The sequence below is a fragment of the Theropithecus gelada genome, chromosome 4 (assembly GCF_003255815.1).
Source record: "Theropithecus gelada isolate Dixy chromosome 4, Tgel_1.0, whole genome shotgun sequence".
In the NCBI taxonomy this organism is placed as follows: Eukaryota; Metazoa; Chordata; class Mammalia; order Primates; family Cercopithecidae; genus Theropithecus; species Theropithecus gelada.
In genome coordinates this window covers 39,129,673-39,146,818 of record NC_037671.1, presented here as the reverse complement: position 1 = coordinate 39,146,818, position 17,146 = coordinate 39,129,673, and the positions used below count along the sequence as shown (strand labels likewise).

The window sequence follows — 17,146 nt, the reverse complement described above, 5'->3', positions numbered from 1 at the left end:
AGACCCTGACCTGGGCCCTACTCATGTTCTCCAGAAAACCAGAGGTGGGGGGAAGTGGGTTTTGGTGGGGAGGGATGAGGAGGGAACAGTCACTTAGAACAGAGGGGAGGTGAGAAAACAGTCTGGGTGGCCTTGAAATTGTAGATGCATCTCTTTGCCTCAGCCTGGCCCAACTATTCAGGTTCCAGAACAGAGAGAGAGGAGGAGGAGGAAAAGGAGGAGGAGAGGAGCACAGGGAGGAGGAAGAGATGCAGAGAGTGGCTTTCTCCAGCATATTCTTCACTCCACGGTCACCAGTTAAAGAGTCAAGTACCTCCCCCCTGCACCCTGTGGTCAGTGCTGTCGGAGCCCCAGGAGAGGCTGCCCTGGGATGCTCTGCCTTGGGCATCTAAGTGACACCTGCTGGTGGGCACAGAACAGTAGGGCAGGCAGAGGGGCTGGCAGGGTGAGAACTCCAGAGGGTTTCAGGATAGGCAGCTGGGGTAGAGGGGCCAATGTTTCAGGGAAGATTATGAGTTCCCACCTCTGGCTTCCAGGAACACTTGTTTCCACTTGCCTTCCTCCTCATGAAGGGGCCTACCATTTCCTGCAGCCCCAGGAGCCTTCTGCTCTGTGCCTAGGGGAGGATCTGGCACCTGCTGTGCCCATCCTAGGGCTCAGCTAGCTAAGCAAAGCTGCCTGGCACAGGGGCACATCTGAGTCAGAGCACAGGGCCACCATGGGGCCAAGTCTCCACTGAAGGCAAATGACACTGTGGGATGGACAGTTTCAGGCCCCTGATTCAGGTAGAGTATACGATACTCCCAAACAATTATTTTTACTGACTATAGTAAACTCAGGCCCCAAGATTAGAAAGCCTTTGGTTATTTGGCACAATGGTTATGAATGTGAGCCCTGGAATCTGTCTCCTTGGTTTCAAATCCCAGCTGTCTTCCTATGACCTTGGGTAAGCTACTTAAGCTGTCTATGCCTCAGTTTCCTCATCTGTAAAGGAAGCATAATGATCCTTATCAGTTATGAGGCTTAAATGAATTAATCCATGAATAGCGATTGATGTTGTTGCTTATTTGACACCTGGAAGTTAATAAAAATTTGCCTCTATAGCTGGCTCCCAGGGTCTCTGTGTGTCCTGGAAATCTGATCAATCTAGAGATTTTTTTTTTTTTTTTTTGAGATGGAGTTTTTGCTCTGTTGCCCAGGCTGGAGTGCTAGAGCGCAAAGGCGCGATCTCAGCTCACTGCAACCTTGCCTTCTGGGTTCAAGCGATTCTCCTACCTCAGTCTCCTGAGTAACTGGAATTACAGGTGCCTGCCTCTACACAGGGCTAACTTTTGTATTTTTAGTAGAGACAAGGTTTCACCACATTGGCCAGGCTGGTCTCGAACTCTTGACCTCAGGTTATCCACCCGCCTCAGCCTCCCAAAGTGCTAGGATTACAGGCGTGAGCCACTGTGTCCTGCCAATTTAGAGATTCTTAAGGGTTGTTTTGGGAGTGAGTAGGGCAGATGGTTTGTGGAACTAGAGACCAGTAGACATTGTAAAAAATGTGACTTTAAAGAGCCTCCTCCCTTGAGCCAAGAGCTCTTCCTTCCTCTGATGGCCTGTTCTAGACCCTTCCTGACTGTGCAAGCCATCCTGCAGTGTCAATCAAAACTTACCTGTCCGACGTTCCATTATCCAAAGGCCCCACTATTTTTCAGGTCTCCATGCAGGAATCTGGCCCAGCATGTTGGTTAGAAAGAATGATTTGCATTTTTTACATAACAAGAAACCTTTGCACTTGCGCAGGGTCCTGCTGGAGAAGCGATGCACAGTTCCACATCGTGGGTTCCCAAGACCCAGGGAAGATGGGGCGGGGCAAGCTGGAAGCAGCCGATTGCTTAGCCCTGCTGGCTGCCCTCTCCCCACCAGCTGGTATGGGGCTGGTGGGCAGCTGTTGTTCTGCCCCAGAGATATTGTTTTCTGCTCTCTGTTCGGGTTGGCGTTTTGCTGCCCTGGAGCCCGAGAGGCAGTCCGGCTCAGGAGCTGTGCCCTGGGCCTCTCAGGAGGGGTGTGAATAGCTCTGAGCGCTTTCTTCTGACAGGCAGGGAGAGGGTGGTTTGGGGGAGGGAGGAGCCTGGGGGAGTGCGGCAGCTGTCAAAGCCAGTGCTAGGAAAAGAAGTCCACTTAGCCACTGAATACACCAAGGTACTCAGGTCAGTGGAGCTAGGGGAATAATAACAGCGGCATTTGCTGAGTGCCTACTGCATGCTAGGCACTTTACATTGTATTAGGCTGAACCGTATGCAATTTCTACACTCAACTTTCTAATTTTATTTTATTTTATTTATTTATTTTTTTTTTTTTGAGATGGAGTCTTGTTCTGTCACCCAGAGTACAGTGTTCTGTCAGCTAGAGTACAGTGGCCCAATCTCTGCTCACTGCAACCTCTGCCTACCGGGTTCAAGCGATTCTCCTGCCTCAGCCTCTTGAGTAGCTAGGATTATAGGCATGCACCATCATGCCCAGCTGATTTTTATATTTTTACTGGAGACAGGGTTTCACCACTTTGGTCAGGTTGGTCTCAAACTTCTGACCTCAGGTAATCCGCCTGCCTCGGCCTTCCAAAGTGCTGGGATTACAGGCAGCCACCACACCCAGTCCATCTGCTTTTAACCTATTCAAATAAATAACAGCACTTGTTTTTCTTTTTTTTTTTTTTTCTTTCCTTCTTTCCTTCTTCTTTTTTTTTTTTTGAGATAGCGTCTCTGTGGCCCAAGCTGGAATGCAGTGGTAGTGGTAGAGTCATAGCTCAATGCAGTCTCCAACTCCTGGGCTCAAGCGATCCTCCTGCCTTAGCCTCCTGAGTTGCCCAGGACTATAGGCACACACACCACCACACGTAGCTAATTTTTAATTTAAAAATTTATTTTTATTTTTAAATTGTTTTGTAGATGTGAGGTCATACTCAATTGCCCAGGTTGATTGGCTGATCTCAAACTCCTGATCTGAAGCAGTCCTCCAGCCTGTGCCTCTCAAGTGCTGGGATTAGGTGTGAGCCACTGCACCTGGCCTCACATAATACTTTTACATAATTCAAACTAAGATTATTATATTAGTTCTCAATTGCTACGTGACAAATTACCACAAACCTAGTGGCTTCGATCTACAGCCATTTCTCATTTCCTAGTTTCTGTAGGTCAGAAGTCCAGGCATGACATAAAGTGGCTTTTCTGCTCAGGGTCTCACTAGGCTGGAATCAAGGCATTGGCAGGGCTGTGGTCTTATCCAAGGCTCTGAGTCCTCTTCCAAGCTCACTAGTGGGTGTCAGAATTCAATTTCTTGCAGCAGAGAGATTAAAGTTCTGTTTTCTTTCTGGTTATTGGACCAGAGTGACTCTCGGCTCCTAGAGGCTGGCCCCAGGCCCTTGCCACATGGCCCCCTCACAGTATGGCAGCTCACTTCTTCAAGGCCAGCAGGAGAATCTCTCCCTAAACTGCTATAACAGAGTCTTATGTAAAGTAACTGTAATCACAAGAGTGAATATCTAATCACCTTTGTTATACAGCATAACCCAATCACCTGAGTGACTAACCTATCATACCCCCAGGTCCCGCCCACTCTCAAGGAGAGGAGATTATACAGACATGTGTGCCAGGAGACTGGAATCTTGGAGGCCATCTTATATTTCTGCCAATCACAATTGCTATGTCTTTTAAACTAGGATAGATAGATAGTAGTATTTTCTCTTTTTGTTGATTAGGAATTTGAGGCTCAGAGAGGTTAAGAGACCTGCCCAAGGTTACACAGTGAGTACATTTTGGAGAGAGGGATCCAAATCCTATTCTCTCAGACTTCAAGGCCTTGAGGGCTTCTTGAGATTGGAGGTTGGATTCTCCAGGAGGATGGTGGTGGAGGCCTGAGTACCAACTGTGGTAGGTGTGACCAAAAGGTAGGCACTCTCTCCCCGGGGATGGGAGAGGCTTCCTTGCTAACAGATGCCTCTGGTTCTGAGCAGCAAACCAGAGAGAGTCACAGGATGGAAGTCAGCCTTCAATGCCATCCAGACCACACTGTAGTAGCTTACCATCCCTCCTCTCCCAGCTCACAGTTCACCCTGTTCAGACTCAAGGCGATCACTGGAGATGTTCTACCCTTGGGAAGAAAGGGTAGGGAGGAGGCTGGGGAATTAGGCTGGAAAGCTCTGGGGCAAAGAGGAGTCAGGCTTGGGTAGGAATGATTCAGATGTAGGTAACAGAAAATCTGACTAATGGTGGCTTAAACCTGAAAGGCATTTATTTTTCTCAGATCACAGTGAGTCTGGAGGTAGGTTATATCAGGGCTACTTTGTCAGCTCACTTTATCATCAAGGACCCTGTTGTCTTTCTGTTTTGCTATCATCTTAGCAGTAGGCCTCATTGTTACAAAATGGCTGCATCTGCTTCAGGCATCACAACTGCATCCAAAGACAGGAAGCTAGGCACGAGGCCAGAGTCCTTGCTCTGAAAAGTTCTTTTTACGGGGAAAGTACAATCCTTTCCAAAATCTCTCAGTAAACTTTCCTTTCTATTTCAGAGGCCAAAGCTGGGTCTCATGTGCACTCCTAGACTAGGGACAGGGGCCATCTTCCTGGATTTCAGGGAGTCGCCATTGGATCTAAACAATGTGGATTCTGTCAGCAGGAAGAGAGTGGGCAATGTTTGCTGGGTGGGCAACCATGGCATCTATGGGGCCATTTGGAAAGCAAGTAGGCTTTCCAAGAGCCTAGAATTTGCATCTCTGAGGCCTGCTCCTCAGGGTTTCCTATAGTCAATGGACGGTGGACAGTATTAGGTGACTGACTCTCCAAGCACCGCTTGGCTGGACCCATGACTGCCTCTCTTTCTGCCAGTTTGCCAGCCAAGAATAAAAAGGCTTAGTGTGATTTCAAAACATTGCAAGGTTCCCTAAGGTCTCTTCTGCTGGCCTCACAGACACCTCACAGTAGCAACAGGACAGCTTTATACCTTAGGGTATGCAAGAATCCTGACCAGGACACTGAAAGTCAGTGCCACTCCTGGCTTATCTTCTCTGGGATCCTGGCCAGACCGTTTAAGTTCTCCAACCTCAGTTTCTCCATTTGTAAACTGGTGAAAAATACTGGTCCTGTCCACATCCTCTGTCTTCATTGTTCTCAAGACTAAAGAGATTAAGTCTGTGACATTCTATATAAACTGCAATGTGCTAAATCAGCTTAATTGTGGTAATAGGTACCAATAACTGAACACTACTGACACATTCATTTATTTGATAATTGATATTGATCTTCATTTGCTATTGAGAAGCTTTTTTTTTTTTTTTTTGAGATGGAGTCTTGCTCTGTCACCCCTCCCTGGCCAACATGGTGAAACCCCGTTTCTACTAAAAATACAAAAATTAGCCAGGCGTGGTGGCGGGTGCCTGTAATCCCAGCTACTCGAGAGGCTGAGGCAGGAGAATTGCTTGAACCTGGGAGGCGGAGGTTGCAGTGAGCTGAGATTGCACCACTGCACTCCAGCCTGGGTGACAGAGCAAGACTCTGTCTCAAAATAAAAAATAAAAAGAGTCCGGGTGTGGTGGCTCTAGCCTGTAATCCCAGCACTTTGGGAGGCCAGGGTGGGCAGATCACTTGAGGTCAGGAGTTCCAGACCAGCCTGGCCAACGTGGTGAAACTCCATCTCTACAAAAAATACAAAAATTAGCCGGGTGTGGTGACACATGCCTATAGTCCCAGCAACTCTGGAGGCTGAGGCAGGAGAATAGCTTGAACCCAGGAGGCAGAGGTTGCAGTGAGCTGAGATTGCACCACTGCACTCCAGCCTGGGCAACAGAGTGAGATTCCATCTCAAAATAAATACATAAATAAATAGAATTCTGGTCATCATGAAGAGAAGGGGCTGGTGAAGGGTAGAGAGAGGCAGGCATGGAAGCGCATTGCTAGGCAGAAGACTACTGAGGCCTCCAAGTGAGAGATGATACTGATGGTGGCATGGGGAGGAGTGAACAGATTTGGGGTATATTTTGAAGTAGAAATATTTAAGACTTGATGATGGGACAGGAGGGGGAATAAGGGAAAGAGAGGAACTGAGTGTGTTTCCTATGTTTCTGTTTGAAGCTGTTGACTTTACAGCAACTCCACAGGCAGGTATGTGACCCCATGCCCAGATGAGGAAACTGAGATGAAGTAGTTTGTCAGGGCCACATGTGGCCATGTGGGGACTCCAGTTCAGATGCATCTGAGGCCAGAGCTCCTGCTCCCTTCCCTTGGCCATGTAGTGTGAGAGGGACAATTATTACAATAATTAATAACAATAAAAAAGCAAATTGCCCCAGGAAGGAGAGCTCTTTAAGCCATGTGAAAATTGCTTTTTAGACCTTGGTGAGGTTGCTTGGCAGGGAAACAGAGCACGCGGGTGAGAACGGGATCTGAAAGGGGAGATGGGTAAATGCCAGGGGCTACGTGCCAAGGCCTCTCTCCTCCCAGCTCCCGCCCTGCTTTCCTCGGATTACTTCTGCCTTTTAGGTCTGGGAGCCGGGCGGGAGGAGATGGGAAACCCTCCAATTCTCCTCCTCAGTCATTTGTTTGGGAGCAGCTCTGAGAGGCTGAGGATGGGAAGCAGGACAGTGAGGATAAGAGGGAGCATTGCTGGCCCAGATGGTGCTTTGGGAGACCTTGGCTTTGGTAGTGCAAGCACTCCCCAGGGCACCTTTAAATGAGCTTGAGTTTCAGAGTTCAGAGTTCAAATTTCTGCATGCCTTTTGACAAGCCGGTGACACCAGGCACATCACTCAGCCTCAGTGGCCTTGCCTATAGAATGGGAGCAAAGTCTACTTTCTGGCATTGATATGGAATGTAAATAGAATGTCACAGGCTAGGTACATAACAAAGGAATTGGCACAGATTATATACCTGATGGGTGTCATCCGTCTCCCACCCCATTTGCCAGATGTTTATGGTGAATTGCTCTATCCAGAAATGGGGTGATGCTGGTCAGTACCTCAGGGGCTTCTGTGGGACTATCAGGATTCCTGTTTTTGTTGTTGTTGTTGTTGTTTTGTTGTTTTGTTTTCGCAATTCCTACACTCAACTTTCTCAACTTTTTTTTTTTTTTTTTTTTTTGGGACGGAGCCTCACTCTGTCGTCCAGGCTGGAATGCAGTGGTGTGGTCTCGGCTCACTACAACCTCTGCTTCCCGGGTTCAAGTGATTCTCCTGCCTCAGCCTCCCAAATAGCTGGGACTACAGGTGTCCACCACCATGCCTGGCTAATTTTTGTATTTTTAGGAGAGACTGGGTTTCACCATATTGGTCAGGCTGGTCTCGAACTCCTGACCTCAGGTGATCCACCTGCCTTGTCCTCCCAAGGTGCTGGGATTACAAGTGTGAGCCACCGTGCCCAGCCTTCTGTTTCTTTTATTTATGTATTTATTTATTTTTGAGACAGGGTCTCACTCTGTCACCCAGGCTGGAGTGCAGCGGTGTGATCACGGCTCACTGCAGCCTCGACCTCCTGGGCTCAAGAGATCCTCCCACCCCAGCCTCTTGAGTAGCTGGGACTACAGATGCACACCACCACACCCGGCTAATTTTGTTTATTTTTTGTAGAGACAGGGTCTCCCCTATATTGCCCACGCTGGTCTCAAACTCCTGGCCTCAAGTGATCCTCCTGCCTCAGCCTCCCAAAGTGTTGGGATTACAGGTGTGAGCCACCAGGCCCAGCCAGGATTCCTGTTTCTACCTGACCTTGGCTCTCCTGTCCCCACTCTCTCCTCAAGGAAGGCTGTACAACCAGTGAGCAGTGGTGGGCAAGGGTAGTAGGGCTTGGGTCCTGCTAAAGCCAGGCTTTAGGGAGCAGAGAGGGGAGAATGTGGAGCATTCTTAGGTGCCATCTTCATTCTCCACAGGCCTTTATTGAGCACTTATTGTACGCCAGGCACTGCATTGCAACTTACTATGTGAGTTTAATCTCAGAAAACTCCTGGGAGGGTGGGACTGTTATTACCCCTTCTTTACACATGGGAATACTGATGCGCAGAGAAGCTAAGTGACATGCCAGAGGCCATACAGCAAGTAAGGGACAGAGTTGCGTGTTGGATCCAGAGAGGAAGCTTGAAGTCTATGCTCTCAATGCCCCCACTTTTCACCCAGGGTTGGAGGGATGCTTAGGGTGAGTTGTTGGGAGGAAGATAAACCATCTTTTCTTGACCTTTTTAGACTCATGAATGTCTTTGGGTATCTAATGAAAGCTCTCCATATGTATGGTATCCATATATACCAATATGCCATACTTTGCTTATTGGGGACCCATCATCTCCATTAGGGGTCTTGCTGCAGGAAAATGTTTCTGTCTATGCTGCAGCCAAAGCCTTTGCTCAGTGCATTGATGCAGCACTAATGGGCTTTGTTCAGAGACAACCAGGGATGGTCAGTTCACCCAGCATCTCAGCTCAAGAGCACACATGTCTCCTCTCTGGCTGAGGAGTCCCTGAGGCAGAGGCTATGTCTCCCGGTCAGACTGGGCTCCCTGAGGGCAGGGTTGTGTCTCCCTCTCAGACGGGTGCACCCCAGCCTCTACTCATACCTTTTTTTTTTTGGTTTGTTGTTGTTTTAGAGATGAGATCTCACTGTGTTGCCCAGGCTAGTCTCAAACTCCTGAGCTCAAGTGATCCTCCCTCCTTGGCCTCCCGAGTAGCTAAGACTATATGTGCCCAGCTTCTTTATTAAGCCCCCCCAGATGGGAGGTGTTACCCTGTGGCCCCCCTTTTAGCACCTGCCAGGGGCTCTCATTTTGCCCTTCCGGTGCTTTCTGTCCTTGCTGGGGCCTTGGAGACTTCTGACCTCACAGTCTAGTGAATGACCGTTTTCTCACTGCCAGTGAATTGGAAATGGTTCCTCAAGGGTAAGCGGGGAGGAGAGGGGCTCTTGGCTCTGCTTCCTTGGCCTTGATTTAAGGGACAAAAGAAGCCAGGCTCCAGGCTGCTGTGCAGACAGCGGAAGGGTTGTATGCTCTTAAAAAAAAAATACGTTTTTCCTGTTAAAAAAAATTTCTCTTTGTGCTCTCCAAAGACAGAACGTGGAGAAAAAGTACTTGTGGTCTGTTCTTGTCTGTGCCCTGGTGTCTCGGGCCCTTCCTTAGGGCGGAAGACCCGGTTTCCTCCCCCAGGCTTTTGGCTGTGTGCCTGTGGGCAAGTGACTCGCTGCCCCTGGGCCTGGAAGTCCTCAGTGGATCAGGGTGAGGATCAGTGGGGGAAGGTGCTTTACCTCGAAGGGCCTTCGCTGCACATGTGTGTGGTGTTGTCTGTGACTTTGCAGCGGGGGAAACTGAGGCCCTAAGAGATGGTGTCTCAACATGTGGTATTTGGATGGCTGCCATCAGAGACATAATAGTGGGATATCTGGGGGGCACTTGTGTAAACATAGCTTCTGGAGCCCTGCTTCAGACCTACACAGCCAGACTCTGGGAACAGAGCCAAAGAACTGCCATTTTATACCCGAGGGCAGGGGTGAGCCCCAGAAGTGCGAGGCCCATTGTTCATGGGGAGAAGCCACCTGTCCAAAGCCAAGATAGGAGGTTTGGCAGGCCCTGAGGCTTCTGTCTGGACAGGCAGTTAGGGAGAGGGATGGATGGAGGCACGTGTGGACGAGGTGTGGGATTAGAGAGAGTGTAGGGTGCAGGGACCTAGGTGAGAGGCAGAAGGCCCTCGAGGCTGAGAGTGGGGAATGGAAGGGAGGCTGAAGAGGGGCTGAGTTGGGGAAGGGACTCAGAAGGGAGCCCTGGAAGTGTGTTGAGGCGGGCTTCTTCCTTGGACCTGCGAGGGTGGAGGTTGCTTGTGCTGTGCTTGTTACCAAGTGTGCCTGAGCATCCACTGGGAGAGTGACAGCTCCGCTCAGCACTGGGCCGAGGACGGCTGACCTCTCTGACAAGGCTGATGAGGCCCCAGGTGCTCCACATATCGAATCTCCACAGCAGCCCTGAACTATTTTTACTTCCCCCACCCTGCTTTACAGATAGGGAAACTGAGGCACAAGGTGAGCAAACCCAGCTTGTCTAACTGCAGAGCCCATGCACTTAACTACTACATGCCACCGCTGAGAGGAAGTGCAAGGGGCTGTCCCTGAGCTTGACCGTGCGCCACCCAGGTCGGGAGACAGAGGCTTCACTCACCCATCTGGCCATTCTTTTTGGTCGTCCTTCATCCATCCAGCTTGCCAGGCCACTACTCTGACTCAGGTGCTAGGCTGGCCTGTGGTAGGGTGGAGAACCCTGCCGTGGGAGGCATGCACAGCCTGTGTGAGAGACAGATACACCCATGATTTTGCAACCGAGCGTGTACAGAGTATGTAATGGGGTCCCACAAGTCACAGGGCTGCACACTACAGTCCAGAGAGCGCTCAGGGGAGAGAGAGGAAGTAGCTGTCCATCGGTGTCCAGGAAAGGCAAAACTGAGGAAGGATAGGAATAGTCTGGAAGGATGACAAGAATAATTTCAGGAGAGTGGAGGAAACAGGGTTTGCTTTATCCTTGGGTGCTGGTTGCCAGGGTGACTCACGTCACAGGACTCAGTGAGGGTCTTGAGGTCACCGGGCAAGGAGCCAGGTGGTTAGACTGTTTCTTAGTCTAGCTGTGTGCCTCTAGCCCACCTGGGAAGTGGGCAGGACCAGGAAAAGCCCCATCTACTTGTCTGATAAGACTTCCCCCTCCCACCCCCCATAACATACACACGCGCACGCACACACACACGCGTGCACGCACACACGCACGCACACACACACGTACACACACACACAAACACACACGTATCTAGGCTGACGTCCAGGGTCTCACTCTCTCCCTAGCCTGGATACGACCAGACCCGAGTTCTAGAGCCACACTTGGAGGAGACCCAGACCTTGGAGGAGTCAAGTGTTGCCCCTCGGAGTCTCACAGTCCTGATTTGTAAAGGAGTTGGGAAAGGTGACCTCTGAGGTCCTCTCCAGCTTGAACATTCGAGGATTTTATGTCATTGCTGAATTTCATTATAGAATTCAAAGATAAACCTAAAGCGCTTGCTTTAGTAGAGAAGTCCCCCTCTTCCTTATCACTTTCAGCTCCTCACTGTGCCTCAGGTTCCACTACTGCAGAGTCATCTTTGGTCTCAAGGCATTTGTCCTTTGTTTAAATCAGGATAGACACCCCTATCCCCAAATTTAGCACACTTCAGGATGAGAATGTAGGCCCAGGGATGTCAGCCCGCCTCGGTGTGAATGATTGTATGTAGAAGTGGTGTCTTCAGAGAGACTGTGGTGACTTCGGAGAGACTGTAGAGTAGGGCTGTCTCCAGGGTGAGTGAAGTAGCAGCCCCTGCTGCCTACTTCTCAGAGCTGCCTTGTGTGTCGTTCATCTGATGCTGTCTGTGGAGGGCTGGGAGGTTTATCAGATGGTTTCCAGAGTGACAGCTGACTGGGAGCAGGTCTGGTCTGGTGGAGGGGCTGGTTGGGGCCAGGAGAGAGGTGGTTGCCTGTGGGGTCAGGGAGGCCTAGCTTGGGGCGGCTGCCTTGGGGGGGTGGCCCCTGGATATAGAGACTGGAGTCGGGGAGGGGTGAGAGTTCTCCAGGGACTGGTTTCCTGAAGCTGTTTGGGAATTCCTCTCTTGGGGGCATCTGTGGGAATCTGCTCAGGGGCTGGAGCTGGGGGGATTCATGAATGCGATCTGGGGCTTCCCCAGGCACCAGAGGATGCCATGTGTAGGCCTCAGGTTACTGCTGCGTCTGTCTGTCTGTTGGTTGATCTTTGGCTCCCACCTTAGGGTGCGGGGCATGAGTGGTAGGGTTGATTACGGGGTCAAGTTGCCCAACAGACTGTCACTGCTGAGGGCTTTGGTGACAGTGACTCAGGGTAAGGCCTCCTTCTAGACCTTTCTGTCTCTACCACTGCTTGCCGTGGGCCATGGCTGCCCTTTGCCTCTCCCTGGTCTTTCGTGTCCCCATCATGGAGGAGAAAGAGGAACAGATCCTCCTCAGGGCCTCATCTAGCTCTGACATTTGTTTGTTTTGTTTTGTTGTTGTTGCTGCTGCTGCTGCTGTTTTGAGAAAGGCTGGAGTGCAGTGGTGTGGTCTCAGCTCACTGCAACCTCCATCTCCCCGGTTCAGGTAATCCTCCTGCCTCAGGCTCCTGAGTAGCTGGGATTACAGGTGCATACCACCATGCCGGGCTAATTTTGTATTTTTAGTAGAGATGCGTTTCATCATGTTGGCCAGGCTGGTCTCGAACTCCTAACCTCAAGTGATCCACCTGTCTCAGCCTCCCAAAGTGCTGGGATTACAGGCGTGAGCCACCGTGCCCGGCCTAGCTCTGATATTTGAAGTTGGTTTTCACGAAGCAACACAGACCAGTGTTGACTGTTTCTTTTCTCTGGAAAAGCAGTTCAAGTGGCAGAGGCACCTGTGAGGGGTTTGGGAGTGGAGAAGGAAGGTGACAAGATCCCTTGGGACCTCTGGAAGGGAGGCAGGACAAGGCTGACATGGTTGGGAAAAGAACTTGAGGGCAGTGTTGGCAGGAGCGGCCACACAGGCAGGAAGGGCTTGCCTGGCAGCTCACCAGGGGAGCAGGGAAGGGGAAACCTGGTCAGCATGGGACACATTCATGGGTAGGTCTCCTGGCAGCCCCTGGGGCTCAGTCCTTCTGGGACTTCAGAGAGACTGTAGGGCAGAGCTGTCTCCGGGGTGAGTGAAGAAGCTGAGCAGTTCGTCCTCTAGCACCTTCCTGTTGGTTGAGTGCTGCCCTTTGGGAGCATAAACTTTCCAGCTCTTTCGGACAGCCTGCCCGAGAAAGCCCTCAGGAGAGAAATAGACACAAGAGGAAACCATGGGTGTGTACAGGAACTGTGAGGGCTGAGGGGATCCAGGCAGGGCATCAACAGCCTTCAAGACTGATACTACCGTCTTGTTGTACTGATGCGGAAACAGGCTGAGAGAGGTTGAATGACTTCCCGGCCAGAGACTGCGTTTCCACTGGGATGTGTTGCTTCCTGACAGCAACAGGTCACTGTGAAACGAGGGATACCAGATGTGCAGGATATAGGCGCTTCCCCTCCACTTCCACATCTTTAAGATGGGACAACGCCTGCCCAGGACCAACCTTGAAGGGCAGCATGAGAATCGGGGAGCTCATGTTTGTAAAACAGCGCACTGCCTGACCCGTCACTGGGGCTCAGTAAGTGGGAGCCTTTATTGCATGGAGGCAGGACAATGGGAGCTTAGCACCTGTTGAAAGACAGTTCTGTCCCCAAATGTTGTGTCCATCATCTTGCTGCTGTGCCGTCCAGTCTGATTATCAGGGCCATGTATTAGCCTTAGCCCTGGTCTTGACCACAGAAGGACGTTATCCAAATGAGTCTCCTTCCCCTGGGAGGTGTAATTCATTAATCCATCAGCACAGATGAGACCATCGAATAAACTGGCTGTAAGTAGAGCCTTGAGAAAATGGGAGACTAGATGGATATGTTCTGATTGCTTTATTTTATTTTTTTGAGAAGCGGAGAAGTAATTAAAGGAGAGCTTCCAGAAAGGGCTAAGACATTGGGCAGTTTGGGAAATCGCCCGATGGTGAGGGGCTGTGTGACACAGGGCACCAGGGCCAGGGCACCTACCTGGAGTGCTTGTGGTGATGATGGAGGTGGGAGGTAGGGAGCTCTGCACACCTTAGGCAGGTGGGCTGAGGAACCTCCAGGGCCTGCCCAGTGCCTGGCTTTTAATGAAGTCTAATAAACGATTGTGGAACTCTTTTGCTTGAGGCAGGCCAGAGGCAGCCTCCAGGTCTCAGTAACAGCCTGAATCCCCTGAGGTCGCCTCCTCTCAGCTGGCCGTGCTAACCCCTCCTCTCTCCTCCTCTTTCAGGAACCTCTTGGACAAAGACATGTTTTCCAAGTCCGACCCACGTAAGTCCTGCTCTGACAGTAAGAACGGTAACAATAATAGTGACAACGCTATGACTAATTACAGTGGCAATGCTTGAGCCTTTACTGAGTGCTAACCATGTGCCAGGCGCCGTTCAAAGTGTGTCAAGCCTGTTTAATGTTTCGCCCATAGTGTCTGAGAAAGATTACTGCGGAGATTTGACCATTCCCAGCCCACACGCTTGTGAAGCCTCAACACAACAGAGCAGGCTGGGAGGAGCTGGAGGTCTGGGGCCACAGGGTCCCAGAGAAACCAGTATGCCTAAGAGCTCCAATTGGCTGGCAGGTGATCTGGTGGGATGAGCACTGACTTTGGAGTTTCCAGGTTCAAGCCTTGAGCAGTGCCACCCAAGTGTGTGACCTGGATGGGTCTTTGGCCACCTCTGAACCTCAGTTTTCCCGTCTGTAAAGTGGGACTGATGATAATCAGAGGCCTCATGAAACTGCCCTGGGCTGTAAAGGAGCAATGCGGGTTTCTGATGCTCTCCCCCACCACACCTCTGCCTGTCCTCCATCATGCCCACCTGTCTACCTGCCTCACACTTCAGACCCTTGCTGTGGCCTAGAAGCTTAGGAGGAGGCCCTGAGCCTCCTCCTAAAGGTTGCCCCTTCCAGGCCCACCTAGTCTCCCTTCTCCAATGCAACCCCTCTGAATTGGTGTATCTAGAACCCTGTCCAGGCTTGGGGGGCCAGATTCCTAGACTCACTCACCAAGATCTCAGCCACCCCAGGAGACACCCTCTACCCCTACCCAGATCCAACAGTGCTACCCAGGCTGGGTCTGCTGAGGCGCCTGCCCATCCAGGATCCTTTTCATCTTGGCCTGAGGTGTTAATCCTTCCTTCCTCTTGGCCTGAGGTATTAATCCATTGTTTCTCCTCTCCCTACAGTGTGCGTCATGTATACCCAAGGGATGGAGAACAAGCAGTGGCGGGAGGTAGGTGCAGTCCCTTCCCACACCAGAAACACCAGCTTGTTCCTGTCTGTCTGCCTGTCTGACTCTAATTCGGGAGCAATTTCCCTGACGTGTTTCTAACTGCAGCATCTAAGCCCTGCTGAAGGCTAGCAAGGTATGCAAACCACGGAGTCCCATCCCTGTTGTTGCATGAAGAGACTGAAGATGGAGGGGATGGTTCCTGCCCTCAGGAAGCCCCAGTCTGAGGGGAGACATAGCCATGTCCTCAGGGAGTCCCAGTCTCAGGGAAACGCAGAAGGAGTCCGTGCCCATTAAGACCTTGTCTGCTGGCTGGAGGCATGAGTGCAGCTTCTAGCACCAGGCCTCATCCACAGCAACCTTCCTTCCCACGGTTTCTGACTACAGTGAGCGTGGCTTCGGTGAGGTGACTTCCCTGCTCAGAAAACTTTGACTCCCTTCTGCATTGAATCAAGTCCCAGCTCCAAACCCCACCCTGGCTTCCAAAACCCACCCTGGCTTCCAAAACCCACCCCAACCCAGGACAACGCCCTTTTCCAGCCTCATCTCATTTCCAATCCCTTCCCCACCCCCACTCCATGTGCCTTTTGTCCCTTGTAACAGGGAGTAGGGGGAGAGGGCTGACTTAAAGGGCCCACTCCCAAGAATGGCAGGGACATTTGTGAGGTGAATGGGGTCTCCTAGATACCCTCACTCTATTCCCCACCCCGCGGCCAGAAGAATCCTATTAAAACCCAGGTCAAATTCTGTCTCTTTTCTGCTCAGAGCCTTCCTGTGGCTCCCATCACGCAAAACCACCGTGCCTTCATGGCCCCCAGTCCCCACACGTTGTGACTTCCTTTCCCTGCCGACCTAATCTCCTGACGCTGAGCCCCTCCCCACTCCACTCCAGTCACACGGCCCCTCCCGCCTCAGGGCCTTTTCACCTGCTCTTCCTTTTTCCTGGAGTGCTCTTTTCCCGCATGGCTTAGTGGCCCTTCCATGCTTCCCTAAGGTTTTAACTCAGATGTCACCCTGTGGAGGCCTCCTCTGGCCACCCTGTCTGACGTTCCAACCTTCCAACACTTCTTATTCCTCTTCACTGGTTTTTATTTGAGACAGGGTCTTCCTCTGTCGCCTAGGCTGGAGTGCAGTGGTGTGATCATGACTCACTGCAGCTTCAAACTCCTGGGCTCAAACGATCCTCCGGCCTCAGCTTCGGGTATTTAGGACTGCAGGCACATGCCACCATACCTGGCTAATTAAAAAAAAAATTTTTTTTTTATTTTGTAGATAGGAGGTCTCAGCATGTGTCCAGGCTGGTCTGGAACTCCTGGACTCAAGCAATCCTCCTGCCTTTGCCTCCCAAACTGCTGGGATTACAGACATATGCCACCCTGCCAGGCTACTTATTTATCTTGTTTGTCATGTTGTCATGTGTCAGCTCCCCGAGGGCAGAGATTTTCATCTGCTTTATTCACTACTACATTCGGAGCACCTAGAACAGTTCAGCACACAGTAGGTGCTTAATACATGGTTGTTTAAAAAATGAATGGATTAGGAATTAGCCAGGCGTGGTGGCGCGTGCCTGTAGTCTCAGCTATTTGGGAAGCTGAGGCAGGAGAATTGCTTGAACCCAGGAGGCGGAGGTTGCAGTGAGCCGAGATCGAACCACTGCACTCCAGCCTGGGCGACAGAGTGAGACTCCATCTCAAAAAAAAAAAAAAAAAAAAAAAAAAAGAATGGATTAGGAAAGGGAGCTGGGCCTACAGAGGCTGACAAGGCCATGGTGGCTGTTGCCACATTGCTACCTCTGCCTCCTCCCTCCCTCACTGAGTTCTCGCGGGAGAATGTTTTCAGGTGAAAAGAGGAAACAGAGGAAGGGGAACTGGGTGAGGATGCGGGGTCATGGGAGCCTCTAGCTCCTGTTTGAACAACAAAACCTCCCTCCTTTCTCTTGGAGAAGAGGATCTGGCTGAGCAAGGACAAGGTTGAAGTCCAGGAGGTGAGGGGCCGAGGGAGGAATGTTGTTTTCTTCCACGGTGGGAGGTGGGGTGCGCTTGCTGGGCGGCAGAGCTGAAGCCGGCTTGCAGGGGCCTTCATGGCTGCCTGAGCTGGCTGGAGATTGCACTTGCTCCAGGTGATCAGAAGAGGCACCAGAATGGGGGGAAGAGGTGATTTACCCAAAGGTGTGGCCCTATTGGCCTTGGCAGCCCCACCCCATGCCCATCTCCACTGACTCCTGGGAGGGAGGCTGGTGGGCTCCTGATAGAGACTCTGCCTGGGGTCTCCACTAAGAGAT

General features: G+C 51.1%; 1 protein-coding gene across 3 annotated transcripts in view; it reads left to right on the top strand.

Annotated features, from left to right (window-relative positions):
* Nucleotides 1-17,146, top strand: part of CPNE5 (copine 5) — a 96,143-nt gene that overhangs the window by 3,032 nt on the left and 75,965 nt on the right. For all 3 annotated transcript variants that reach the window (XM_025384375.1, XM_025384374.1, XM_025384379.1), the window contains exons 2-3: nt 13,873-13,913; nt 14,822-14,868. In XM_025384375.1, the coding sequence (XP_025240160.1) occupies nt 13,873-13,913; nt 14,822-14,868 (88 nt within the window). The remainder of the gene's footprint in view (nt 1-13,872; nt 13,914-14,821; nt 14,869-17,146) is intronic.